Source organism: Aulonocara stuartgranti (genome assembly GCF_965226115.1).
Source record: "Aulonocara stuartgranti genome assembly, chromosome: 10".
In the NCBI taxonomy this organism is placed as follows: domain Eukaryota; kingdom Metazoa; phylum Chordata; class Actinopteri; order Cichliformes; family Cichlidae; genus Aulonocara; species Aulonocara stuartgranti.
Genome location: NC_138946.1, coordinates 15,192,245 through 15,220,000, shown reverse-complemented (window position 1 = coordinate 15,220,000; position 27,756 = coordinate 15,192,245). Strand labels below are relative to the sequence as shown.

Sequence of the window (27,756 nt, the reverse complement as noted above, 5' to 3'; positions counted from 1 at the left end):
GCTGCAGGCTAACTTATTTATCCTGCACAAAACTACCCAGTATTTTCATGCAATGTTTGAATAATGCAAAGTTGGTATAAAAGTAAACATTTGTCAGAAATACAAATACTCAAGTAAAGTATGGATACCTGAAAATTCCACTTAAGGACGGTAATGAAGTATTTGTACTTCATTAATTCCCACATTTGGTTTGGGATCATTGTCTTGTTGGAACAACCAACTGTGTCTATGTTTTAACCATCCATCTATGGATTTGAGGTGAAGTTGAAGAATTTGCAGGTAGTCCTCCTCTCTTAGTTCAGTTTTTGCAATGTACCACCCAAACAGCCCCAGAGCATGATGCTACCACCACCATGCTTAACAGTTGGTACAGTGTTCTTGGGTCTGAAAGCCTAACGTTTACTCCTCCAAACATAACTCTTTCTGTTATGGCCAATCTGTACTTCATGTCCATAAAACCTTTTTCTAGGCTTTTGGCTTGGTCATGTAGGCAGCTGGAAATTTCACTTGAGCTTGAAGGTGTCGATTTTGGAGCAGGGGCTTTTTTTCTTAGTTAACAGCCACTGCCCATTGCGAGGTAAAACTCGCTTCACTGTGGACAGTGACCCTGGAGTTTCAGCAGTCATTTAACATTTATGCTGAACAATCATTTGACCCTGGAAAAACGGACTGTCAAAGAAATCATTATAAGCCCAAAATTACTGTGATATTTGTGCCCTTGAGTGGATGTAAACTTTGGACTATACTTTTATGTAGACTTTTTTCTTTTTTTGAGAATGTATATTTAGTAACACATTTTTTAAAGAAGGATGCAGTAAAGGAGTGGAGCAGCTCCTGTCAGTATGTTACAACTAAACGTACCTTTGCCGTCCAATTGGCAGCTGCTGCATCATCCAATGGAAATGGAGAATTTGGGGACTGGAATGCCTTCTCTGCCAGTCCTCCAGCATCATCTAGTTCTGGTCCCTCCCAACCTGTCGCTGACTTGTTTGGCAGCGTTCAGTCACCCACAGCCCCGACCTCCAGTACCACCTCTATTCCACCTTCTGCTGAGCTTTTGGACTTGATGAGTGGAGTTAACAATCAAATAACCAGTCCACATACAACACTTAGTGCCTCTCAGAGCCTGACGTTCTCTCTGGGAGGGGTGACACCCGGTGCTTCTGGTGGTTTACCCACCATGCCCCTCTCTCGTTCTCAACAGGTAGGTGCAGTAACAAGGTGGTCTCATTTTTCTCATGAAATAAAATAACTAAATAAATAAAAATTGGGGGAGGGCACTTCAGTTGAGAATGTACATTTTCAATTATTATACATATCACTATATTTATTTTTGTATTGTGTAAAGAAAACATTTTTATTTGTTTTTCAGAGTTTGGGAGCCATGTCATCTCAGCCACCCATAGGACAACAGCAGAAGGTTGGCGTTGGAGGTCAGGGAACATTAGGGTCAACCTGGTCTGACCCCTCTGTCAACATCAGCTTGGACTTCCTTTCAGCAGGCTTCAACCCCACTAAGACGCCACCCACACTCAACAATATCATCCAGCAGCAAGGTATGTGTGTATTACACAGTATGAGGAAACAAATAAGGATTTTAATTGATGCACATTACAGATTTAGTGTAATGGCAAAGTCAAAAGACCTTTTGGATATTCAATACTGTAGAAAAGTTTAAGTAAAGTGAAGATGTTTTTAAATAATAATCCCCTGCATGAAGAGTTAATGTGCAATAAACAGAACGTTACAAAGTTGGTGTTTGTCCATAGACTTGCACTCATTTATTGAAAGTACTTGGCGTTCCAGAGAGGTTGCTCCTGTTGATGGTATGAAAGATGCATGTGGCTTTAAGGGTTAGAAATTGTCTGCATTCCTTTTAATGGCCAGCAGGGGTTGACTTTTAGTTCTAGAGCAGTCAATGGGAGGAAAAGCCCTCAGCTCCCTCACTCTGTGAGCTCAGTAAACCTAATTTCTGATGACTTTATGGGCTTAGTCGATAGTTTCGGTTCATCCAGAATAAAACATGAAGCCTCATGTAACTGTCTTATGTTGTTTGTCATTCTAAGAGTCAGAAAGGCAGTTTATCCCAGGTATGCTCATAGTCTAACAACTTACCAATCAAATTATTACTCAGATAGTGTAAGTCTTCAGTCAGATCCACGCTGTGCTCATCCCATTTGGTGTAAAACACAAAGATGGCAACCATTGAAACGCTCAGCTCAAGGCTTCCTAACTGGGCTTCATTAACCTTTGAGTGACCTCACACTACTTTGATGCTGGCTGTTATTGTTCTGGATATCTTCAGGAATGTGTCATAGTTGCTTCTGTCTCCTCATTATCCCTGTGATACTGACAGCATGGCTCTGTGAGACAAGGATCTGTTGCAGGTGTCGTCCTTGTTGCTGAAAATAATTGTTACTCTGTATGTAGGGATGTTTAATTTTCTGCCAACTGCCCTAAGCTTTTGTGCTGTAATGTATATTGTTTAGAATGGGCCATCTAATGATCCAGTTATTAGATGTTATAATACTTTATAAGTTGTACACCAGAGAATATTGAGTAACTCTCCATATGTGTCCATGTAGGCGTGCCTCCCGTCAACCTGTTGGCCCAGAACTTCGGAGGACTGAACCTCAGCTCTCCGCCCCATGCGGCATCAATAAGACCACCAGCTAATCCTATGATGGTAGGCAACCCCATGACAATGGGCATGCCTGCAACAATGACAACTGGCATGCCTGGCTCCCTGGCCACAGGTATGCCAGCTTCAATGACCGCAGGTTTACAGGGTGGGATTCCTGTAAACCAAAGCATGATGGGAATGAACATGAACATGAATATGGGCATGTCTGCTCCGGTGATGATGGGCAGTATGGCTGGAATGGGAGTTCCAGCAGTAGGGATGGGCCTACCACACTCCATCACCCCAGCTGTGGTCCCACCCAAACAAGATGCCTTTGCTAACTTTGGCAGTTTTGGGAAATAAAGGTTTGTGTTTGTGTGCGTATGTGTGTGTTTGAGTGAGAGAGAGTTGTGTGCGGGTGTGCATGTCTGACTTGATGAGGGAGTGAATTATGAAAGGACTGCTGTACTCGAAGACAACCTTGCATGAGTCTCTTTTTCTGCTTCTGCTTCCTTTGGTGAAGTAATCATTCGTCACCCCAGTCTGCTGATACAGGGGGACGCAGGGGAAAGCACCCACTGGTGCTCCTCATCCAGCGGTAATTAGATGTATGAAATTCTCGGAAATGGAGAGAAGGTGTCATCACAAAGCCTCTAGTCATTACCTCCTTGTAGGGGGTAAAGTCTTCGTCTTTAACGGTTTCATATACAGTATTATTCACGGTGTATCTCTCTTCAGTACAGAAACACTGCAAAATCCTTCCATCTGTATCTGCTCAGAGAAATTAATCACTGCAGTGGACTCCAATAAAAATGGCATTACTGCCTTAACTTTTTATACCTGTGAAATCATGTTCTGTGTGGTTTCAACCAAATTCAGTAGCAGAATAGAATCTGTTCCATCATGCCAAGAGATACATTTTTCCTTCATCTCTTTCACACTGATGCTGTGTGAGCGCACTGCTAATCCTGCCTCAGTGACTTGAGAACCAGCCCAGATTTCAACAGGTTAAAGAAGCGAATATTACAGTGTTATGTAACAGAAGTTGTTTTAAAAAAACACAGACAATTTTTTTTCTTTTTTCTTTTTTTGGACAGCTGCAGCAGTCTTTATTTTTTTTTATTTCTTTGTGCATCAGTACCTGCACTCGTCTGCAGAAGAGAGGCACTTGTACCTCTGGAGTGTAGACAATTCTTAATCTCGCCCATCAAAGGGTAGAAACCTGAACATGTTGAGGTACCACTTGATGCTTATACTTATTCTTGAGCCATATGAGCGTGGATTAATTGCTTTCATGTTTTTTCTCTTTTTATCAGGCTTGTAGCTTTTCTCTATAATGGATGCTCAGTATGTGAATAACATGCCCTTCAAAAGACAACATAAACTAATATATCTACTGTAAAATACTCGGAGGAAATTTAAAGTTCATAACAGTCAGTTACTGTTAAAAGTGGCACTTGCCCTGTATTTATATTTTATTGTAGGTGCATCTGACATCTACAAGCCTCATTAAAAGGCTGTCAGTATTTTATTCAGAGTATTTTCCACTCCTATTTTCCCTTAGACCTCCTTGTAATTGTGTCATTTCTTTCTACATATTTCTGTTAGGTCTCTTCTGCTTTGCGTATGGACACCATATATGTATTGATTGCGGGAAAGGGCGGGGCCAATATTTACAAAACTGAAAACACAATCTGCAACATTTTTGTTTGAGTGAGACAATGCTGAATTTTTTGAGACGGCTGCCTGGTACATTTATTTAGAAAGTATTTTTGTCAACTCACACTTCACTTGGGGGTCTCTTGGTTGCTAAGAAAAAATCTGGCCTCACCTTTTGATACTTCATCTGCTTAGTTATCATAAATGGTTATGGAAGGTTTGGGGATCTTGAGTGGAGTTTGTGTGAGGTGTGTGTGTGTGTGTGTGTGAGGTGTGTGTGAGGTGTGTGTGTGTGTGTGTGTGTGTGTGTGCGCGCGCGCGCGCGCAGTTTTCTGTTTGATGTGCAGACACAGCTCAGCAGAACCTCTTGTCATGTTTTTGAGGCACTGCACTCCAAAAGACCAAATCTTTATTTTGTTACTCTTAAAAGAATAACACCATAGCTATTAGTTTAATATTTTATTAGTTGTAATTTTATGTTCATATGGGAGAGCTACTGATGATGTAATTTAGTTAACTGAAATCATGATTTTATTTTATTTTTTTTCTCAGTACAGCTCATTTAATTTGATTGTACCCTATATTTTCTGTAATTCATTCAACAATAAATTAAATGACAACATGAACCGAGAGTTTCCTTCTTTGTGTACTTATTATAGGCTAGTTTCTCTTTGTCTTTTTAAAAACACATTTTTGGTATTTAGATTTGGTATCTATGGGGGACATTGGTGAACTTGAGCAGTCTTCAGCAGTAGTTTTGTTTTTTGAGCTTTTTATGTTTTGTTTTTGTTAAGCCAGTAAACACTACCATACCATCTTTATTCATAAAGCACTTTAACATAAAACCAGAGTTGTTTTGTTTTGTTGTTTTTTGTTTTTGTTTTTTTAAAAAAGGTCAAATTGAGTCAACCCCTTAAAAGACAGCCAAATGCTTTAGCAAATAAATGTGTCTTAAGAGGAGTTTTATGCTCAGAAAGAGAAGAGGCCTGCCTAACGTGCAAGGGCAGATCATTCTAAAACTTTGGAACACTGACCCATGAATCATTCAAGCATAAAAAGGCAACTAACTCAAGAAATGAACCAGTGTCTATGCATAGCAGACAGCTTAGCAAAAGACAAGTGACAAAAAAATACTGACAATAACAGTTTGACAGACACAGAATGTTTTTTTTTTTTTTGTTTGTTTGTTTTTTGCACCAACAAGGTGATTCCCAAAGAGCTAAAAACCAACAACTTGGCATACCTCAGTATGGTAAACGGTGAGTTCTTAAGATTTGAGGAAAAGTTGGGAACCAAAGAAATGTTGTGCCTAATAAAATCCAGTAAAAACCTCAGACAGAACCATATCCACAGAGATGGATTTCATTGATCTGTCTACTGTTCACTGAAGCCTCATCAGAAATGGTTTCAGTGGTAAGTGAACTGGTTCTTACATAGTGCTATAAGAAAAGATTTTAATTCAATTCAATTTTATTTATATAGCGCCAAATCACAACAAAAGTCGCCTGAAGGCGTTATGGTGTGTTGAATCAAATTTTGAAATTTGATGTCCAAATCATCAATATGTACAGAGAAAGGAGGGAATTGAGGGAATTATGAACACAGAAATGTACCATCAGATTTAGGTCCACCTAACAATCTGTAAAGCATCTGATTGGCAACAACTACATTTTTTTTAACATGACTTTGATCTCAAACACTGTCCCTGCAGTAAAAGCATATCTGAATAGAAAAAAACATAATAGAGCAATATCAGTCATAAATTAGCCTCCCCAGAGCCCAGACCTCAACATTACTGAAACGGTGTGGGATCGCATGGACAGAGAACAGAACAAAAGCCAGTCAACATCCAAAGAAGCGCTTTGAATTTCCTTCAAGAAGTTCGGAAAAGAGAGTTCAGTCTGTAACAAAGAATAAAGGTGCACTGAAAAAAATGTTGTTGGATTTACTTAATTCAATGGTGGACATTTGTTGCACACAGATGTTTTGCTTTGGCAGCAACTTAAACAATTGAGTTAAATTAACACAATTTATTCATGTTCAATAAACTTGTGCAATTTGTGTTGATAAAATGTGACTTAAACATGTTTTGATGAAGTAATTTGAGCTCTTGGAATATTTTAATCCTTCACAATTTTCTCACGTTATCCCAACACGATTCAATAACTTTTACCCAATACTACTTGGTCACTTAAATACTACATGTTATCTTCAAATTACATTTTGCTATTATATTCTAGTATCAAATACACAATTTTCAAATTGAGGCCTTATAACAGATTGTATTGTTCTCTTCCAAGATGGTTGCTGGCATCCACCAGTAACCTTTCAAAACAAAATGTCTAATTTCACTGCAGTAGGTAAAGAATTAAACTGACATTACTCCTCTACTGAATCTATATAAATCAACAGTTAAATAATGTCAGTTCTTCCGTGTTCTCTGGAATCAATCACAGCAAAGAAATTGGACTGTTTCTTTTGAAAAATGTTGGGAAAGAACAATACAAAACATTCTATTTAAGGCCTCTAACGTCAAGATTCAGTTAAACAACAATTATGACTAAACAATTTGAGGTAATGTTAGTTTCCATTAACATTAAATTAGGTTACTGAATTGGCAAACACCTTCCTATTAACACTACCCATTTTACCCCAATAACTAAAGAAATTAGCACTTGCAGGTCAAAACCTTTATTCAAGAGACGCAAAAATAACATTGATACAGTGACTGTCAAAAATTACAGCACTGATCATACTGTGACATCTTGGTTCAAAACAGCACACTTAGAAATATTCAACGTTCTTTACTTCAACTGAATGAAACTGAAAATACCATTTCACACGACCCATATGGGATATTTAGACTGTATAACTGTTCACGCTACATCTCTTCACTAGTAAAAGAAAGAAAAAATACAAAGAGAAATTTAAAAATGCTGCCAAACAGACAAACAGAACTTGTACAGAGCAAAAGGAAAAACAAACAACAACAAAAAACGGCTCGTCCTCATGGCAGTTGCAGAGTATATAAAAATGAACCCTGCGATCCGTTCCTGGAATTGAGCTTCAAAAATGCAGCAGAACAAGTATGAGATTTAAATGTCCTCTCACCTAGAGCTGGTCACCTCACATGCATAACAGTGAGCTTCGTTGCAGGAGCAGTTTTGTCTTAGTTGTGAGCTTTTCTTGAGAGCTGAGTTGCATCCAACTCCATTACCACCCATTGAATCACCTCAAAAGTGTAGCAGAGTTGTGATGGGTAACTCATGTTGAAGGAATAAAAAAGGTCCAAACAGCATGGCTACTGCAAAGGTCACGTTATCCAGATCTTGAAGAACAACATCAGAAAAGTCATTGCCTGCCGCATCCTCTGGAGACAGATGTTCATTGTGGTTTTCTCAATCTGTGCAGTGGCCTCAGTCAAGTCCTGGTTAAACACAAAACATTTCTTTAAGATTCCTTTTTAAACTCATCTCTTTTGAATCTACCAGTTCTAATGTTAGAGTAATTTAAACCAATGCAAGCAACATAGTAAATAGCTATAGCCAAAGAGTGGCCTGCCATGCTGCCATTCATGGTCTAACAGAGTTTCTAAGAGAGGGTGAAAAACATAATAATTTCAAATGCTTTACATTAGTTTTTGTTAGAAAGACACCGGCCCATCAGAAATCCAGGTTATGTCACTCAGAAGATGTTAGAATTTAGACTTTCAGCCCCACAATTTGGTTAGCTGTTGGTCAGTTGGTCATTTTTTCAAACAAAAGCTAATATAAATATTGGTGGGATTTTCCTTTGTTCATTAGAATGACAAATTTAAAGTTTTTTCACACTGATGTGACCCCTAATACAGGGGTGGGGATGGGGCCTCAAGGGCCGGCGGCCGAGTTCACTACCAGGCCTCATGTGAACTTCAAATTATTAAAGAGGACTACTGGTCCTAACCAGTCCAATGAGGATCAAGTGGATAACTAAATGCATTTTTAAATGTTGCAAAGCCACAATCTACTCATAAAACACTCACCATGAACTCCTGCACCAAGATGTTGCAATTGTCTTTCACACAGATGCGGAGCACTTTGATGAGGGACTCCGAGCATTAATGTCATCCTTGACTATTATAACAAAGAAAACAGAGATTTGTGAACTTTTCAGTAGCACAGAAGAAAATGATCCCAGACAAAAACTCTTGACTTTTTAAACCAGTCAACATGCAACACCAGCATCTACAAAGCAATATCAAAAGTTCCTGTTTGACATCAACTTTATGGATATATAGTTTCCAGAACATTTATTTTTAAAAAAAGATAATTTTTTCTCAGTGGGCCAGTAAATGCATGACGAAAATTATGGCATCCTTTTAGTGGAATCATTACTCACAGGTAATAGTTGACTGTTTCAATGGATGTAGCATAAAAATCTTTTACTGACCTAATGCAATACATATACACTTTGTAGTTAAAGAATTTTAAAGTTCTTACTGTCATTATGGCAGCTACATCCTTTAGCTTTGTGCCCTGTTCCCCCGATCACTTTGCAAACACTTTCAGCAGACTGTCAGAGAAAAACTCAGCTCCGTCAGAAACCTTGACTGTAAAGGCATGGTTGGGATGCACTGGAATGCTGCATTTTATCTGAAATGACATAAAATTATTTTGAAATAACAGCAGGCACTGTGCTTGGTTAATCAGTAATGTTTTGTTGAATAAAAACTGTGTTTCCAGATCTTATGGGATTAAAAAAAATCCAAAGATGTTTGTTTCTGATTTGCAACCCAACAACCCACAAGTTACAACCTCATTTCAGTTCAAGTGTGCATTAATGCGAGTCCAGTAATCACCTTTCTGGCAATACATACAGGTATAAGTTAAACCTATGGCAGATTTTGGATCTCTCAGTTGTATTAATAGGGTGAGTATGCATGCACCTAATAATTATAAAAAACCTATTATAATTAAGTTACAGAAACGAAAATAGAATATACTTTCTTACCATAACACCTTGAACCCACAATCCATCAGCTGACTCCTGGTGAAATGCAGAATAGAGGTCATCTCTCAATGTGCAGCAAAAAAAACAAAAACAAAAGGACAGCAGGTGAGGGCAGGAGGGGTAGGGATGTAAGCTAGCATAATGCCGCTGATGATATTAGCTAAAGCTGTTCAATGTCCAAAATCTCACTAACACCACGGTGCAGTAAATACACAATGTAACTGAAGAGTCAGTTGACAAATCTATTCACACAGAAAACCAAATTATGTTATGAGTGCCTCGTAATTAGGTTTAATGTGATATTACGGCTCTTGTGCCAAAGACAAATTCAAATGAAAAAGCGCCAATTCTTTGACAACAGATAAAACAGCAAATAAGCTAACGGCTCTTTTTTAGCATGTTACATGGCGACACTCTAGACGTTTAACTACATTTGGCTGAATTATGGTAAAAATGAATTCAAAAAATCAAGACATACCAAAAACGTAGAGTTGGCTGCTCGACTTGACTGAGATGGATGCCTTTTTTAAACCACGATCCAAAGCCCGCGAGATGAAATCACGCGTGGTTTCACGAGATTTAACGTTGCTATCTTATTGACTTACGTCACCTGAACATGATATGAACAATTTAATACACCCTTTCTGCATATCATGTAGTTTTTACACTATATAGTTACATTTAACTTTAAAACATGAGGCAATTGTGTTAAATGCATGCAAGATGCTTACATAAATCCAAGAGATGGCCAGTCCCTTTTTTTCAGTGTGGTCGGTCCAAATATTCACTTTGAAGCTCATTAAAATTGTACAAACTCTGTTTTCCCCCCTTAAAACGGTATTTCCATGCATGTTAGCACATGTTGCAGTAATTCGTTACACCTGTTTCCAATTTTCCTGAAAATTAAATAAATAAAGGAATCAAGGGTCCCTCGAGACTCGAGACTTTTTCATAGTTCTGTACATTTCCAGACATGTTTGAAATAGTTTTTAACCTTATAACTTGCAGAATGGTGTAAAAGTAGCTATTTTTAATTATCGCATCATCTTTCTCTCTGTAAAACTCTTAAAACCCATTTTACAAACACATTAGCATTCAACGTTCAGATCTCGCGCTGCGTAACGTCCCCGTTTGGCAACTAACGGTTTTGAATTCGTTCACACGCAATTAAAAACACGCACAACACACAGAGACTCTTCCAAAATAATCGCTACAACAGTCTCACAATGGAAACCAACTCCAAAAGGATAAAACAAGAGGAAGAAGAGGCTGAAGAAGGTAGTTCTAGACACCCGTGGCTAAGTGTCAGCCCGGGTCAAGAGACCTTTCGGGATTGTCCAGTCAAAAAAGAGGGACACCAGAGCGGGATCAGCGGGCCAACTACTCCCAGAAACAAGACCAGTTTGGCCTCAGTTGAAAAAGGTAAGTTACGAGAGAAAAAGTATCCACCTCCAAATGAGTATCAAAAATTATGACTAGGTTAGAAAAGGTGGTGAACGAATGATCCCTTTTCAGGTAACAATGGGATGTTTCAGGGTTGTGGAGTTGGTGGATATTTGAAGGAGGAACCCGACCACTTCGCCCGAACCTCGCCCACACAGGGAGATGATATTCCGGCTGTCTGTTTTACCATCCAACCAACAGAGGAAGGTATCATACGTAGTAGCTGTTAACATAGCCTGCTAAATCGTATTTGTATTAAATAAACGTGTATGCAGGAGTGTTTTCAGGACTTTTTCAATGTGATGGACCAGCACAAGGTATTGCGTGTCTTCTTATGAATAAAAAAAAATGAATAACTGTTTTAAAAAGTAGTGAAACAAGTATTTATAACTTTTAAGTGAAAGTATTACTAATACTACAAACAGTAATAATACAAGTACTAAGTAATAATACAAACTGTTTTAGTATCAGAATGTACTTGAACTATCTAAAGTAAAAGTACCACCATTTATTATACAGACCCATGTCCATGATATTGTTGGATCATAATTATTGATCCATTAATGTAAATGTCACTTTAAGTATAGTGGTAGGTAGAATCTATATTAACAACCCAACAAGGAATTAACCTCAATTATGATATACTAGGTGAAAAGTAACGGTATGTATGGAAGAATTTCAAGATCTTAACTTTTTAAGTGAAAACAGGAATCATTTATGAAATCAAAATCACAAACTCCTGGCCTTTCTGCATGTTATTACAGTATGATGCAAAAGTCTTTAGTCATCCCTCATTTTTATTATATTTTGCCAGAAAAAAGGAAATTAGGTGCAGCAATTTATTGAAACGTGCAGACATACATGGAACTACATAAGGGAAAAACTGAGTTTGTACAATTTCAGTGAGCTTAAAAGTCAATATTTGGTATGACCACCTTTATTCTGCAACACAGCCTGAACTCTCATAGCCAAGCTTTTCATATAATTTCTTTAAGTAGTCTTTGGGAATAGTTCAGGCATCTTGATGGACATCCAAAGGCCCTCTTTGGATGTTGGCTGCCTGTTTAGTTCTCTGTCAAATGATCCTACACTGCTTCAATAATACTGACATCTGGGTGCTAGTGAACATCCAAAGCGGGTGTAGGGAGGCCAGTCCATCAATTAAAGTGTTTGACTGTGTGTTTTTCTATCCAGGTATGCTTTTACTCTATTGGGAGTGTGTTTAAAGGTTAAAAAAAACATTCTAAAAATATTTATAAAAAATTCAAGAGAAAATTAACAAAAATTGCCAGTAATATAGTTACACAACGTTTATGTCTCCCACAGACATAAAGCAAATGCAGACTGGCAGAGACGCAACTGGACACATTAAACGGCCACTGAATGCTTTCATGGTGTGGACTCGCATACACCGCAAGGTCCTGCAGAAAACCATGACAAGAGGCAGTTTTAAAAACATTAGCATTCAGCTCGGGTTGGAGTGGTCCAAGCTTAGCAAGGAACAGAAGGAGCCCTACTTTCAAGTGGCTCATAAACTGAAAAACATCCATAGTCACCAATTTCCTGGTATGAAGCAAAAACCCTAGACTACATGATTGTAAACATTTATTGCAGAGTAAAAGTGGATCTGTTTTCCATTAACACTTGTCTTTGTTTCATCATGCCAGATTACGGGTATCAACCCAGAAAGAGGAAGCACAGAGAATATTTCAACCCAGTGAAATACACAGGACAGGAAGCTACACAGGACAGGGGGGAGCACCAGTCTAGTTTTCCCCCCTTTTTCCCACAAGAAAAGACAACACTGTGTTCAGTTCAGCCCACATGCCCGGTCCCCATCATATCTTCGGCACCCGCTGTCTCCTACAAAGTGTACTATAATCCCTACTACCTACTACCTGTCCCCTATGTGTCCAGTCTGAGTTACCATATTGATTTAGCCAGGTAAAGAGAGAGCCACTTTCATGACACAGAAAACTCAGACTTTTAAGCACTACATAACTCACGAACACATTAATCTTGCGGCAATACACCAACAGCATAAACGTCACAGAGAAGTCCAATTCAGTGACACCGTTTATTGAGTTGAGACCTCGGAGACACGTGGAAATCGTTAATCATGGCAGCAGGCCTGTCGATCAAAGCGACCATGCCGCTAACTCCTGTATCCTGAGTTATCAAAAAGTTCCCACAAATCGATCCTTAGATCATAAGCCAGTTTTTCTATGAGGCTGTAAATATGCTTTTTAATGTCGCTTAGTTGGATATTTTAACATGGCTGTCTATGGCCATCAACTTGCTTTTGGAAGCAACCCCTAGTTACCACTAAAGGAAATGCATTTTTTTGCCTTCATTTTTCAGCACTATAGGGTTTCGACTTGATTAAGTCTTATATCAGTCAGGAGTTCTTATGTCAGGCAATTTATTTATTTTTAATCAACATATTGTACATTAGTGTTACACCAAGCAGCCACAACAAAAGACGCACGGACAGATGAAGTTTGATCCCTTGCATCTGTCTGAATGTAGTTTTGACATGTAGCAACTCCCCATAGCCCAACCTGATCAAGCACCCTCACCCAAACCAGTCACCACTTTTACCATCCTAGTAAGAGACAATGGTAGTGTGTGCAAAAGCTGCTCGCAAACAAGCTGCAGTTAGTGTTACTCATCCAGACACCCCAGGTCACCCAGCAGGTCCGTTATCATTGCTCTGGACAGGTCAGGGCTCTTTGGGCAATAGATGGTGCATAAATGTAATATTAGAGCTTTAACAGAATGTAAAGATTCTCATAGTTGGCAGTTACTGGACATTTTATTTCACTGTCACATTTTCTAATAATTACCTTTCCATGTCTTTATGTATGGCTTTTCTCTATATGTCCAAATCCAAGGAGCTCCATGGAAGAAGGGAGGGCTCACCACTGCATTCACCTGCAGACAGGCCAGATTGTTCCAGCCTCCCTCAGCGGGGAAACAGCGCAGCAGCCTAACAGCACTGAGAAAGTCCTCAGTGGTTCATTCACATTAGAGAGCCACACACAGCCCAGCATCCTCACCAATCAGCAGCTGTCTTCAAACAGAAACGAGGCGAACAAATCTGAGGGGGACATCGACGTGGTTGGACTGTTCTAGGAGATGTTCAGCACACTCTGGCTGATTTGCATTTGAGCAAATCAAATATACATTTTTCGCATATTAATAGTTTATTCATTTTTATTCTACTTTTTGTTTAGCTGTTGTCATGTATTTAGAGCACTCCACAACACAAAAAGAAATAGTGCTTTTTTTTATTGCTACTGATGTAAACTAACAGCAGAAACACAGAATGAATGATGTTGACTGCACACATGCTTCAAACAGCAGTGTAATCTGCTGCAATTAGTAAATCAGCAATTCTTCTTGAAACATTTCATTATATACCTATTTCATTACATGAAAGCTCAATGTGCTTAACATAGAAGATAAAAACTACAATGTCTTAAGGCATTCCAAATAATAAGAGTAAAACCACTTTACAAAAAAATAATCTTAACGGTCACACATAAACACACAGCTGTTATAATGGACCTCAGGTCAGGCAGCTTGTTCCAAGGAATGGGACCACAATAACTGAAAGCCCTCTTGGCATACCTGGATGTGATTCTGGAAACAGTTAGTTTTTTACAGCCGCTAGGACACATTTCACAATACTTAGGTCACTTTCGCAAAACTCTTCACACAATTCTCCTAACTGACCTTCAGCTTGGCAAAGCAGTTCATTTCACATTCAAAATGCACTACAACTACCAAAACACTTTATTCAGGTCTCAAATAAACTCATTCTTCCAGAACACTAGCAAAGGTTGACAGCCGACAAACACACTTTGTCACCCACAAAACAATGACCTAAAAAACACTAAAAACATGTAGCATTACACAGTGTTTTCTTGTGTAAAACAAGGACACATCTCTGTTTATAATTTCAATATATGTTACTGGAATGAATCAGACATCATGCAGAATTCGTTACAGTTTTTGCTCGTTGCTTGAACACTATAAACCCATGCTTATACTAAAGTAACACAACTTGAAGCTTTTGTTACCATACCTCAAACACATGTACCCATACCTTAAACAAAAGTGCTGCTTTGCACTCTGGTTGCAATTATGCAACACACCTACTCCTTTATGCAACACACATGGTCCTGCATACTACACTCTATTTCATACATAAGACACTTCGTTCAAAAATGAAATTTCAGGGTGCCATTTGGAAAACACATGTATCCAAAATACAAAACACATCGGGTAATTGCAACCACTCAAATATACACCTGAAGGCACTTACTTGCAAAACTGAACACCAATTAGCCAACCACAAAAAGCCCTCAGTTTAGCCATTTCAAGAACTTTGCAAGCATGGATGGAGGGAGAGCAAGAGGAAGAGGAGGAGGAGGTCAAAGAGGCCATGCACGGACCCATATTTCTGATGATATAAGAGCAACTTTGGTGGACCATGTCATCAACCACGGCCTGACTATGAGGGAAGCTGGGCAGAGAGTCCACCCACATCTAAGCCGCTTCACAGTGGCATCTGTAATAAGAAAATTCCGACTAGAAAACAGGTCTGTCTTCATCTCACTGCCTTCTACTCTACTCAGATGGTTTTTATAGTACTGTTCTACAGTTACCATATCAAGTGTACAGGGTATTGCAGGGTGCTAATGCTCCTTTTGCAGCCAAAGTGGTAGTTTCTGTGAAACATACCATGATTACTTATATTGAAGTACAGTGTTGTACAGTGGATGATACAGTATATACAGTAAAGTACTGTAAGAAAAATAAGCAAACCAATGACAATATGTGGTTGTATTTCTCTAGAATGACTCGAAGACCTTCTGGGGGAGGACGCCAACGCCTGTTCACACAACGGCAGGAACTTGCCGTTGTGGACCTAGTGAGGGCAGACAATGCTATCCGTCTCCACCAGCTACGAAAGCAAATACTTGCAGACAGGCAAGTGTTCAGCAACATAGACCATGTGAGCATCACCACCATCAGACGCATCTTGGGAAAACACAGCATCACCATGAAGCAACTCTACAGAGTACCATTTGAGAGGAACAGTGACAGGGTCAAAGGACTTCGAGCTGAATATGTATCATATCAGTACCACATGAATACATTCTGAGAGCTACACAGGTACCCGTGTGATGGGGTGAGGGTTCTGTATGTGTAGCACTGTAGTACAGTAATATGTTCTCTCTTTTTTTTTTTTTTTTTTTTTTTTTACAGAGAATCTTGGCCATGGATGGAGCTGCACAGCCTCATGAATTCATTTTCATTGATGAAGCTGGATTCGACCTGTGCAAAACAAGACGACGGGGTCGTAATGTAATTGGCCAAAGGGCAATTGTGCACGTTCCAGGGCAGCGCGGGGGAAATATCACATTGTGTGCCGCCATAAGCCTTCGACGGCTTCTGCATCATCATGCAAAACTAGGTCCATACAATAGCCAACATATACTCACATTTCTAGATCTCCATGATATAGTTGTACAGAATAGACCAGATCAGCCCAGGTTTGTGGTGATATGGGATAATGTCAGTTTCCATCGGGCTGCTCTGGTCCAGGCCTGGTTCTCCAACCACAGTCAACTTGAAGTGGTATGCTTGCCCCCTTACTCACCATTTTTAAACCCTATAGAGGAATTTTTTTCGGCTTGGAGATGGCGTGTATATGACCGCCAACTACATGCCTGCATGCCTCTTCTGCAGGCAATGGAACAGGCCTGCGGCGACATTCAGGTGACAGCAATCCATGGATGGTTTTGACATGGAAGAGGATATTTTCCCCGGTGCCTAGCGGGAGAAGACATTGCTTGCGATGTTGATGAGGTCCTGTGGCCAGACCCCAACAGACGGCGGGATCCATGAGCCCACGTATGCACAATTGTCATGATTTTTTGTTTACAGTATAGTGTTTTTTCTATTACTGTATTATGGGTTGTTTTTTTTTTTTTGTTTTTTTTGCTTTATCTGAATTCATGGTACTGCAATGTACAATATGGAGTAGGCCTATTTGCTTTTTTGGTTGTTTGCAAATGTGTCTCCTGAAAATATGCCTTCTGAATGAACAATGGAAATCAAAGACTGCAGTGCTTTATATAAAGTAGACTAGTGTGTTCCCCCTGCTCTGTAGGTGTTTGCATATGATGCAAGTATGTGTCATTTTGTCAACAGAGTTACATTTTGACAAAGGAATGTTAGGTTTTGATAGCAGAGTTTAGGTTTTGAGAGTAGAGTTTCAATTTGGTGCAGATGTGAATGGTATATTTCCCAGTGTTGTGTCATGTTTACTTGTGTTTAGGGTTTTGGCACAATGAGCAAAGTTTTGCAAAATGTGTTCAGGCAACGGGCAAAAACTGTAATATTGGTTTATGTATTTTTATTTTTTTGCACTAAGTAATCCCAAAATACAAGAATTTGTATACACACCATCCACTGATACTATACAATAGTAATGCTAATCTACTCGGTCTTCTCCATTTGGCCACAGGTTCCCATCCACATCACATCTTATGTCATCTAGGGCAATACACCTAGGAAATAATCTTCTGGGATGCCAGAATTGAAGGAGTTGAAAAATTGAAGGAGTAACACCTGTGTAGATGTTCATCTACAATGAGAATCAGCTGTGGCTGGTTAAACTGCATTTTTAGATTTAAAATATGTTTCAATAAAATATTGCTGTTGGATTTTGCTGTCTTATTCAGTTTTGCATTGTGTTATTGTTTTGGCCATAAGTTTAACAGTTTTGAAAACAGTATGTAAGTATATGCAAAATGTCCTGTATGTACAAAGATTTTTGGCAGTTGTGTCTGAGTGAGAAAATAATTCATGAAATTTGAGAGATTTAGTCATTGAATGCATTTTGTGCCAAAACAATGATAACTGATCCTCAGTTTAGCCCACATAGACTTCTGTTGTGCTCACTGTGTGAGGAGTTTTGCAAAAGTGACCTAAGTATTGAGAAATGTGTCCTAGCGTCTGTAAAAAACTGTAAAAGCTCTGCACCCAATAGCCTGAGAAGTCTAATCAGGTTATAGACAATGATCAAATTAGAGATGTTGTGAGGGGAGCCAAACCACTGAAAGCTGCTTCATGAAGTAATAGAAGTATTTTAAAGGTAATTCTACATCGAGAGCCTGTGAAGTGGCTTCAGTATTGCAGAAATATGGTAAAATTTAAAATTTCTGTGTGTGTGTGTGTGTGTGTGTGTGTGTGTGTGTGTGTGTGTGTGTGTGTGTGTGGGCCCACTGATGATTCGGGTGATCCTGCAAATAGAGGAATAGTCATAACCTGATTTATATATTGTTTTATATGATTTCACAGTTTTTGAAAGTGCCTTGAGGCACCGAATTCACAAAAGCATTTGCTTCAAGGTGCTCTATATTATAAGGTCAAGAACCTACAATAATACACAGAAAACCACAACAATCAGATGACCCCTCCATGAGCAAGCACTTTGCAACAGTAAGAAAGAAAAACTCCCTTCTAACAGGAAGAAACCTCCAGCAGAAGCAGGATCAAGGAGGGGCATCCATTTTTCCTGTCTGGTTTGGGATGTGTAAAGAGTACTGGACCCAGAATTGACCCTTGAGGAACACCTGGTTTCATTCTGCAGCTCTAAAATTACTAATTGAAACATAAAAACTTTTACCCTTTAGGTATGACAACAACCTGTCAAGAACCTGACCAACCTTAAAGTACTATTGGTCTACATTCTACATTCTCAATAAGCTGCAGAAGCAAAACACAGAAACAATCGAGGAGTTGAAAATCCTCATCCTCGAGAAAAAGGTGCTCGTGGAAAAGCAGCTGGAGAAAAAGAAAAAACGCTTCCGCTTCTTCTGGAGGAAGAACACTCCTTCTTTCACTACTGTCGATGCCATCTCTTCTTCCCCCACCTCTGTTCCAGCTTAATTTTCCAACTTTACGCTCTTCTTTACATCCCCCCACCCCCACCTTTTCTTTTTTATTAATAATTGAACAATAAAAACAATTGGCTGCTAATTAAATGTGTCAAATCAATGTCTTTATTCAAGAATACAAGAAATGTGTGTGTGTTTGTGTGTGTGCATAATATACATACTTTACGTGTTGGATCCAAATCCCACAAGGAATTAAATAAAACAAGAAGACAAACAAAAACAAATATTTCTCTCCCTTCCCAGGTCAGGAATCAGGATGAGGAAGAAATTAGGTCAGATCAGTGCAGGATTTTGCACTACTGACATAAAGTTTCTGCTGATTAAAAAAAAGTATGTCGATATTTCTGAAATACATTTGCAAACAAATAACTTTGACAACTTATGTTTTTTCATAAAAGAAAAAAGAAAAATCAGAGAGCAGAGCTGGTAAAACAGCTTAGCTCTGCAGGTTACAGGAGATCAGATGCCAAATACTTTTCATGACAGTCTTCGTTATTGCATAAATCTCCCCTTTTATCATTGATCAGTAAATCACTGCATATAAATTCATCTAACCATTATAATTTCATGAGTAAAGATTCTCAGATGATTGAATGGCGGTTTTAGTAAATGTTGAACTTTATTGTGATTTCTATTTTTAGAATCAATAGCACACATTTTGATTTAGTTTTGCAAGCTGCTGATTTCACACAGATCCACTGCCCAAAAGTGCCTTTGAGTTTTTCATCATTTAACAAGAACAGGCTCAGGCAATCATTGTGTAATTAGGCTTAGCATATGTGACAGTACATGGCACAAAATAAACAAGATGTTTCCATGTAACTAAATCCAGATTTTAGTCCCAATTTTTGTTGACTATAATGAAAATATATACTCTTTAGTATTACATTTGCTTCTGTACTTGGGGTCATTATCCTGTTGCATGGCCTAATTTAGGAGTAGCTTTAGCTGTCAGACAAACAGCCTCACATTTGACTCTAGAAAACTTTGTCATGCAGAGGAGTTTGTCAGCTGCAAGGTGACTATCTCTTGTGGCTGCAGAACAAGCTCTTTTTGAAAAAATCACCACCCTTGAACCAGCATAGTTGACATTTGGTTTGAGGTGTTTGATTCTTGCTGAAGGTACTGCTGTGTATTATGGCCAAACCTCCACTTCGGTCTCAGATGCAGCTCTTGGGTAGTGCAGTTTCTCTGAGCACTGAATGATTTTTGGGGTGGATCTGAATGCTGCAGACTAGCAGACTTGCTGTTTGCTAGTCGGGGCAGGGGCCTTCTGGTCGGAGTCTGGGATGCTGGGCCTCCCGGGTGCTGCAGGACTGTTTTTCTCTTCCCCAGGGAAAAGGATAACATCTCCTGGGGTATAGAGTATGTGTGGGGAGTGTGAGTACAGTGTCCATTTCTGTTTGTCTCCATGTTGGGCGATTGTCGAGTATTTATATATGTGTGCATGAGGGTGGGAATGCATGTTTGTGTACAGTGGGGCAAAAAAGTATTTAGTCAGCCACCGATTGTGCAAGTTCCCCCACTTAAAATGATGACAGAGGTCAGTAATTTGCACCAGAGGTACACTTCAACTGTGAGAGACAGAATGTGAAAAAAAAATCCATGAATTCACATGGTAGGATTTGTAAAGAATTTATTCGTAAATTAGGGTGGAAAATAAGTATTTGGTCACCTCAAACAAGGAAAATCTCTGGCTCTCACAGACCTGTAACGTCCTCTGTAAGAAGCTTTTCTGTCCCCCACTCGTTACCTGTATGAATGGCACCTGTTTGAACTCATCATCTGTATAAAAGACACCTGTCCACAGCCTCAAACAGTCAGACTCCAAACGCCGCCATGGCCAAGACCAAAGCGCTTTCGAAGGACACCAGGAAAAGTATTGTAGACCTGCACCAGACTGGGAAGAGTGAATCTACAATAGGCAAGCAGCTTGGTGTGAAAAAATAGAATAGAATAGAATAGAATTCAACTTTATTGTCATTGCACATGCACAGGTACAGGGCAACGAAATGCAGTTTGCATCCATCCAGAAGTGCTTTAGTGATATAGATATATTACAATATATATTAGCAACTGCAAATCAACTGTGGGAGCAATCATCAGAAAATGGAAGACATACAAGACCACTGATAATCTCCCTCGATCTGGGGCTCCACGCAAGATCTCATCCCGTGGGGTCAAAATGATCATGAGACCGGTGAGCAAAGATCCCAGAACCACACGGGGGGACCTGGTGAATGACCTGCAGAGAGCTGGGACCAAAGTAACAAAGGTCACCATCAGTAACACACTACAACGGCAGGGAATCAAATCCCGCAGTGCCAGACGTGTTCCGCTGCTGAAGCCAGTGCATGTCCAGGCCCGTCTGAAGTTTGCCAGAGAGCACATGGATGATACAGCAGAGGATTGGGAGAATGTCATGTGGTCAGATGAAACCAAAGTAGAACTTTTTGGTATAAACTCAACTCGTCGTGTTTGGAGGAAGAAGAATACTGAGTTGCATCCCAAGAACACCATACCTACTGTGAAGCATGGGGGTGGAAACATCATGCTATGGGGCTGTTTTTCTGCCAAGGGGACAGGACGACTGATCCGTGTTAAGGACAGAATGAATGGGGCCATGTATCGTGAGATTTTGAGCCAAAACCTCCTTCCATCAGTGAGAACTTTGAAGATGAAACGAGGCTGGGTCTTCCAACATGACAATGATCCAAAACACACCGCCCGGGCAACAAAGGAGTGGCTCCGTAAGAAGCATTTGAAAGTCCTGGAGTGGCCTAGCCAGTCTCCAGACCTCAACCCCATAGAAAATCTGTGGCGGGAGTTGAAAGTCCGTGTTGCTCGGCGACAGCCCCAAAACATCACTGCTCTCGAGAAGATCTGCATGGAGGAATGGGCCAAAATACCAGCCACTGTGTGTGCAAACCTGGTAAAGACCTATAGTAAACGTTTGACCTCTGTTATTGCCAACAAAGGTTATGTTACAAAGTATTGAGTTGTATTTTTGTTATTGACCAAATACTTATTTTCCACCCTGATTTACGAATAAATTCTTTACAAATCCTACCATGTGGATTCATGGATTTTTTTTTTTTTTTTTCACATTCTGTCTCTCACAGTTGAAGTGTACCTCTGTTACAGGAAAAATGATTCTATGTTTCTTTACCTTCTTTTAAATGTACAAAGATGCCCTTTGTCTATGGTTAGATTAGTTTAGAATTATCCTTTTAGACTTTCCCAGCAGACATATTGTTTTGGGACATATTGTTTTAGATTGTTTTATCTCTCACAGCTTTCTCCCAGCTCTCTGCTGACGAGAGAGCTGGGACCCGGCGACACTGACCAGGTAGATACAGACACACTGACACAATCTTGCGTAAAAGCGCATTTTAAATTCAGGGAATTTAAAATAGCGGAAGTAGCTCGTCGACTGGTAGCTCTGGGAGCTCGTCGACTGGTAGCGTAGCTCGTCGACTGGAAGCTCTGGGAGCTCGTCGACTGGTAGCTTTGGAGCTCTGGGTAGCTCCCCCAGCTGGGTCTAGACTGGGTCTAGGGAGTAAGTAGCTCTGGGAGCTCCCCTTATCATAAGGGTTCCGGTCGCGCGCGCGTCGAAGCTGTGAATGTGTGTGTGTGTGTGTGTGTGTATTGTTTTAATTAACGGAGCAAGCTGAATTTTCACGGTCCAATAAGAGACTGAGCTGCTCCTACTGTGTTTTTCTTTTACTGCTATTCACTGACGTGCTGGTGAGTTGAGAGAACGGTCGAGTTCCGTCTCGTAAAGTTCACACCGCTTTCGGAACTAGTCCGAAAGTAGAAGGGCGTGTGAACAACCACTCTCGTCTCTAATACCAGCGAAGGTGATAGCAGCTGTATCGTGTATATATTACTTAAACAAAAATAAGTAAATACATAAATAAGATGGGTAATCAAGCAAGTGAAATTGAAACTTGAAGGAAACGGTTTCCAGGGCCTAATCCGTGGATCGACTTCCTTCGAGGCGTGGACGTCTATCAGCAGAGAATGTACCTTCACCTATCAGCAGAGAATGTCCCTTAGTCTGTAACACAGTCAAATATATTCTCAAGTAATATTCAAGCATGCCATTCAGCGTGTTAGTACGAGCTCGGGAGCAGCTTGGGAGAACAAGAAAACAGAGACTGCTTCAGGTTGTCTTCCCAAATTGACTCAACTTTATTCACAAGTACAACAGTTTATATAGAGGGTAAAATTCATGAGACAGCAGATTTATCAGTTTAAACCAGTACAGACCAAGATAAGGCAGCGTCTTCCTGCCCTTGGGTGAAGAAGCATCCTTTGTGTAGTTTATCAGTTCAGCTACAATTGTGATTATCTCAGCGACATATTTTCAAGGCACAAAACAAAGAGTTCTTTCATTAGTGAAATCTGAAACAAACCATTTGGCCTTCAACAGGCGTCTAAAAGATTAAGAAACTAATGTAGCTGAGGGAGTGATCTCTGTGGTATTTCAACCTTGTACCAGCCTGTGATTCTCACACATCAATTCTTGGGTCAAAGAGAAAAATAACTAAAACAAAGGGGCCTTATTGAATGACAGAGTTTTCCTGTATAATGTCACTATAAAACAATATCCAGTAAATGCTACCATGGTACTAAAATACCTAACAAAACTCACTCCTGCTGACGAGCAGTGGTGAGAAAAGAAAAGTCCAGGGGCCGGACAAAACAGTCTGTAAATTGAGAGAGAAGACGAGACACTGTGCAGTGCCCACAATCCTTTTAGTAAACCAACACTCATTCCTGCAGCCGCATCTGCAGCAACACCCATATCAGGAAGAACATAATCCCTTATTAAGTGAAAACTAGAGATCAAAGTAGTTTGAAGTAGTTTAAAAGGGTTGAAAACAGACCCCACTGAGTAGATATAAATATAAAAAGTACGAAATAAAGATAAACAAAGGGAAAATTACAGTAGAAATTATCTTTAGAGTATTTGAAATTAATAATAGCAAGGATAACAACCTGTAAAGTGATATTATCAATGAAATGAAACACAGTTGGCATGATGACCATGCCCACAATGTATAAAATGAATATAAAGCAAATAAGTCACACGAAAATATTTTAATGACATAAATAAAGTATATTAAGGCTGTGTCACTGTTCAGCCAAGGACAGTGTGTGAAAAGGTAACTGTCTCCATCCTGGGAAAAGGATGATACTGCAGGTCATCTGAAGCCCTTGATGGATACAAAATAAATAATATATTATAATAGAACTGCCTGGTCCGCCATGCAACAGAGAGAACAAATGTGACCACAGATTGGATGAATTCTAAATTATTTGTTTGCTGAATAAGATGATCCTAACTAACAAATTGGCTCAGTAGTAGTATAATGGTACACACTAATAAAACATTATAATATGCTATTGCTGTTATATAAGACAAAGAGGATAATATTAACAATGACATAATATTAATATGAAGAGGCACCTTAGTCGGTTATGATGTGAGGTGGATAATTGTTAAGCAGTAGTCTGCATCAAGCTTAAGGTTTGCTGAAACTCAGGGTAATGACATGTGAGATGAAGACAATACAGAGAATAACTAAACTAATGAAGTGCATAGAGGCACTTGACCAGCTTGAAACCTATCATCCTAGAATGACACATTGCTGAGATATAGAGCACACCTATAATAACAACCAATAAGCAAAACCCTGTAGACAACAGCTAAAACTACAGGATTGAGAAGCTGAATTAAATATGTAGACACTGCTAAGCTGATGAGCATGTTCCACATGTTCTTTTTCTTTTTTGTTTCTTTTAGAGCAGAAGCTGCTGTAACACACCCAAAGAAAGACTCTAGGTCTGACCAACCGTCTCAGTCGTGGGCAAAAAGATGACAGTCAATAAAATTCTAAAAGATAATTTATTGACGAAAAATATATCAAGAGATAAAAAAAATAAAACAGTCCAGTGTCCCACTTATGAATCGTATAAAAACACACAGTCCCAAGGCCAGAGCCAGCTATGCCACATGGCCAAGTTGCACTCCACATGTTGCCTTTAACAGGGTTAGAAGTTGTCCTTGGAGACCCACCACCCTGCAAGCATATAGTCAGTGGTCACTCAAGCCTCTGCAACTCTGCTGCCTTTAGGCTGTGGCATATAATAGGCCCTGGACTGCACAGAAAGACAAAACGACACACTTAATATAAAATTCATAGCGCAAAACCCATCCATCCCAAACATATCTGATTTCATCACATTACATACCTGCACAGAGAGACAAAATGACACAGCAGTGTTTGTAGTGTGGGCTATAAGTAGACCAGTGTATCAGTGCAATCAAGTACACCTGCCTCTAATTAGTCCAACCCCATTCCAGCCATTGGCTCACCAAAAATGTGACACACACAAAACCACTCCCAACCCAGTGCAACTTCACACAATAATATGGAGCTGAATTAACACAGGCACATTAGTCTACCATGTTACAAGCTGCATGCTATTAAAAGCCAACATATGCAGACTTCTGCCTTGTTCGGGTGGCAGCATTTTTTTTTCTTTTTTCTTTTGTGTCCTGACACGTTTTTGTTTTTGTTTGATTATTTTGTTGGTTTTGGAAACGAATTTAAACGAACTTGTGACAATACTTGAGAGTCACAGTGACACATGGTGATTAGGCATATGATTGAAAAATGCCTAGGTTTAGAGCTGTGAGCTATGAGCTGTGAGCAATGCAAAGTTAAATATATATATGTATAAATGGGAAACAACCCTAACTTGAAAGTTTGAAATGTGTGAGATCCATGACTTGTTTGAAAAACTAGAAATTATCTAAAAATGCCTTAAGTGAAAATGTAGTGTTGAATCTATTCTCCCAAACCAAGACAAAAAAAGAAGAAGCTTTCTGTAACTTAAAAATAAGGCTGACGTGTTGACAATAGACTAAAACACTAATTCGCAGGTGGCTATCAGGAACATTGGAGTTGCCGAGGTGCAGGATCACGGGGAAATCAACCGATATGCTCTGCTACGACACATCAACTTAACTAAGGCCCTGGGAACGGCCTTAGCAGGAGAACAGAAGGCCATCAGAACGATGGTGCTGCAGAACAGACTGACACTAGACCTGCTAACAGCATCACAAGGAGGAGTTTATCCCTGATGGATACGAAGCTGGAGGAGACATTTATGAAGCTTTGCAGAATTTGACCGTTCTGCAAAAATATGTCACTGACCACACACCTGGAGCAGCTACAGCACAAGGCTGGCTGGACTGGCTGGACTGGCTGTTCGGCGGTTCATGGCTGGCTGCTGTAGCAAAGCCGTTTGTCCTTCTAGGTCTCATCATGATAGCACTGCTCATATTAGTGTTGTGTGTGTTGCCATGTCTAAGAGTAATGATTTTCAAAGATGATAACAACTACAATGACTGCTTATGTTGCCGTGCCTCAAGAAGAACAGCATCCCGTTGCGATTCTGTTAGAGGAACTTGTAATAGCTGCTAATAAATGACGTGGTGATTAAAAATGACTTGTCAAGTGATCATGCACTGATTAACACATTAGTAGTTTATACAGGTACAACATAAGGTTTTCTTATTCTTTTATTTTCTTATTTTTTGTAGTTTTAGTTTTATTATTTTTCTTCATTATTACTTTTATACTTTCTTTTACTGTATTTTCCTTAATTCTTTTATTTGTTTCATTCTTTAGCCCACATGATTTACATTTCTGCTATGCTGACATTTTGACAATTAAAAAATTGCTAAAGATACTTAATAAATAACCTTTACAGACAATTGTTGTATACATTTAAAATAAGTTAAAACAGGAGGGAATATGTTACAGGAAAAATGATTCTATGTTTCTTTACCTTCTTTTAAATGTACAAAGATGCCCTTTGTCTATGGTTAGATTAGTTTAGAATTATCCTTTTAGACTTTCCCAGCAGACATATTGTTTTGGGACATATTGTTTTAGATTGTTTTATCTCTCACAGCTTTCTCCCAGCTCTCTGCTGACGAGAGCTGGGAGTTGTTTATTTTATCTGTTTATTATTTTCTTATCCTGTTCTCACTGTCTTTCCTATAAAAAGTGCCAAGCCTCTGTTCACGATGTGAGTTGTTCTCAGCAGCTCACCCGTGTACACGTTTAGCAAAGAAAGTAACTTTGTCTCATTGTGTCTTTATTTCTCCTGGGTTTTTTACAGAGTTTTCCCCCAACAACCTCTGGCGCAAATTACTGACCTCTGTCATCATTTTAGGTGGGGGAACTTGCACAATCGGTGGCTGACTAAATACTTTTTTGCCCCACTGTATGTGTGTGTCTGTGTCAGGTGGGGTCTTAGACGATCTGGGAACAGCTCAGGTGCCCTCAGACGTCGGTGCATTGATGGTTCTTGCTGCCCAGGACTGGGCGCTCAGGTATGTACCGGTTCACTACCGGTGCCTGCTTGGCAGGGGCTGGTGCCTGTGGCTCAGTTGGGTCCCTTCTGGGGGGTGGGAGGGTGCTCAGTCTCAGGCCTCAGTCTGCTCTGGATGCTGGCGGAGCCCACGGACACGTCACTGCAGCTCCCTGTGGCTTCTGCACCGTGCCTGCTTGGTGACCCCACATCTCGGGCTCTCCTCAGCTCTTTCCGGGAGGGTGGCGCGGCTGCCCCTCCGATGGTCCTCCTTGGGCTCTCGTGCTCTGGGGGCTTCTGGATGTCTGGGGCCTGGGGGGCAGAGCTATGGCTCCCCACAACCTCTAGCAGAAATTCACATGGAGAAACCTTTTGAATACAAGCGCACTCATCTACACAGGTGTGCACACAGGTATACACACGGGTGATCACAGACACAAACTATATCTTTCTTGGCTGCTACCTCAAAGCACATCATGCGCTGTCGGTCTTGCGTGCTGCAAAATAACATTCACTATTTAGTATTTATTGTTACTTACACTTGTCTAGGTTATTGCTGTGGTCTCCATATTGTTTTGCTCTCTTTTTGCTTGTTTTCTTCTTTTTTCTCTTCTCTCACTGTCCCTCATCCTCTCTGTTTTTCTTTCCCTCCCTTTCTTTCTCCCTTTCCCA

At 39.8% G+C, this 27,756-nt stretch overlaps 2 protein-coding genes and 1 long non-coding RNA gene across 9 annotated transcripts in view; 2 read left to right on the top strand and 1 right to left on the bottom strand.

The window, feature by feature from the left end:
- LOC309715942 (clathrin interactor 1-like) overlaps nucleotides 1-3,814 on the top strand; it is a 9,946-nt gene extending 6,132 nt beyond the window's left edge. Inside the window, exons 10-12 of the mRNA XM_082549461.1 lie at nucleotides 882-1,204; nucleotides 1,373-1,556; nucleotides 2,586-3,814. Of these exons, the coding sequence (XP_082405587.1) occupies nucleotides 882-1,204; nucleotides 1,373-1,556; nucleotides 2,586-2,986 (908 nt within the window). The 3' untranslated portion in view covers nucleotides 2,987-3,814. The remainder of the gene's footprint in view (nucleotides 1-881; nucleotides 1,205-1,372; nucleotides 1,557-2,585) is intronic.
- A 3,143-nt stretch (nucleotides 3,815-6,957) lies between these two features.
- On the bottom strand, nucleotides 6,958-10,039 carry LOC309715947. 4 transcript variants are annotated; one of them, XR_014279339.1, is made up of 6 exons: nucleotides 10,003-10,039; nucleotides 9,750-9,881; nucleotides 9,272-9,335; nucleotides 8,761-8,913; nucleotides 8,304-8,394; nucleotides 6,958-7,709 (listed from the first exon to the last, which is right to left on the bottom strand). It is a non-coding gene; the product is annotated as an uncharacterized lncRNA (long non-coding RNA). The 4 variants fall into 4 exon arrangements; XR_014279340.1 differs by having other exon boundaries at nucleotides 9,750-10,031; XR_014279341.1 differs by having other exon boundaries at nucleotides 9,272-9,307; nucleotides 9,750-10,031.
- A 118-nt stretch (nucleotides 10,040-10,157) lies between these two features.
- On the top strand, nucleotides 10,158-17,488 carry LOC309715944 (uncharacterized protein). Of its 4 annotated transcripts, XR_014279337.1 has the most exons (8): nucleotides 10,158-10,693; nucleotides 10,787-10,921; nucleotides 12,041-12,280; nucleotides 12,382-12,658; nucleotides 13,609-15,321; nucleotides 15,578-15,898; nucleotides 15,992-16,363; nucleotides 16,475-17,488. XR_014279337.1 is itself a non-coding variant. In XM_082549464.1 (5 exons), the coding sequence occupies exons 1-5, from the start codon at nucleotides 10,498-10,500 to the stop codon at nucleotides 13,847-13,849; spliced, it is 1,089 nt and encodes a 362-aa protein (XP_082405590.1). In that variant the 5' UTR covers nucleotides 10,158-10,497; the 3' UTR covers nucleotides 13,850-15,540. The 4 variants fall into 4 exon arrangements, 1 of the variants encoding a protein (XP_082405590.1); XR_014279336.1 differs by having other exon boundaries at nucleotides 12,382-12,586; nucleotides 15,992-17,488; XR_014279338.1 differs by having other exon boundaries at nucleotides 15,992-17,488.
- The last annotated feature ends 10,268 nt before the right edge of the window (nucleotides 17,489-27,756 follow it).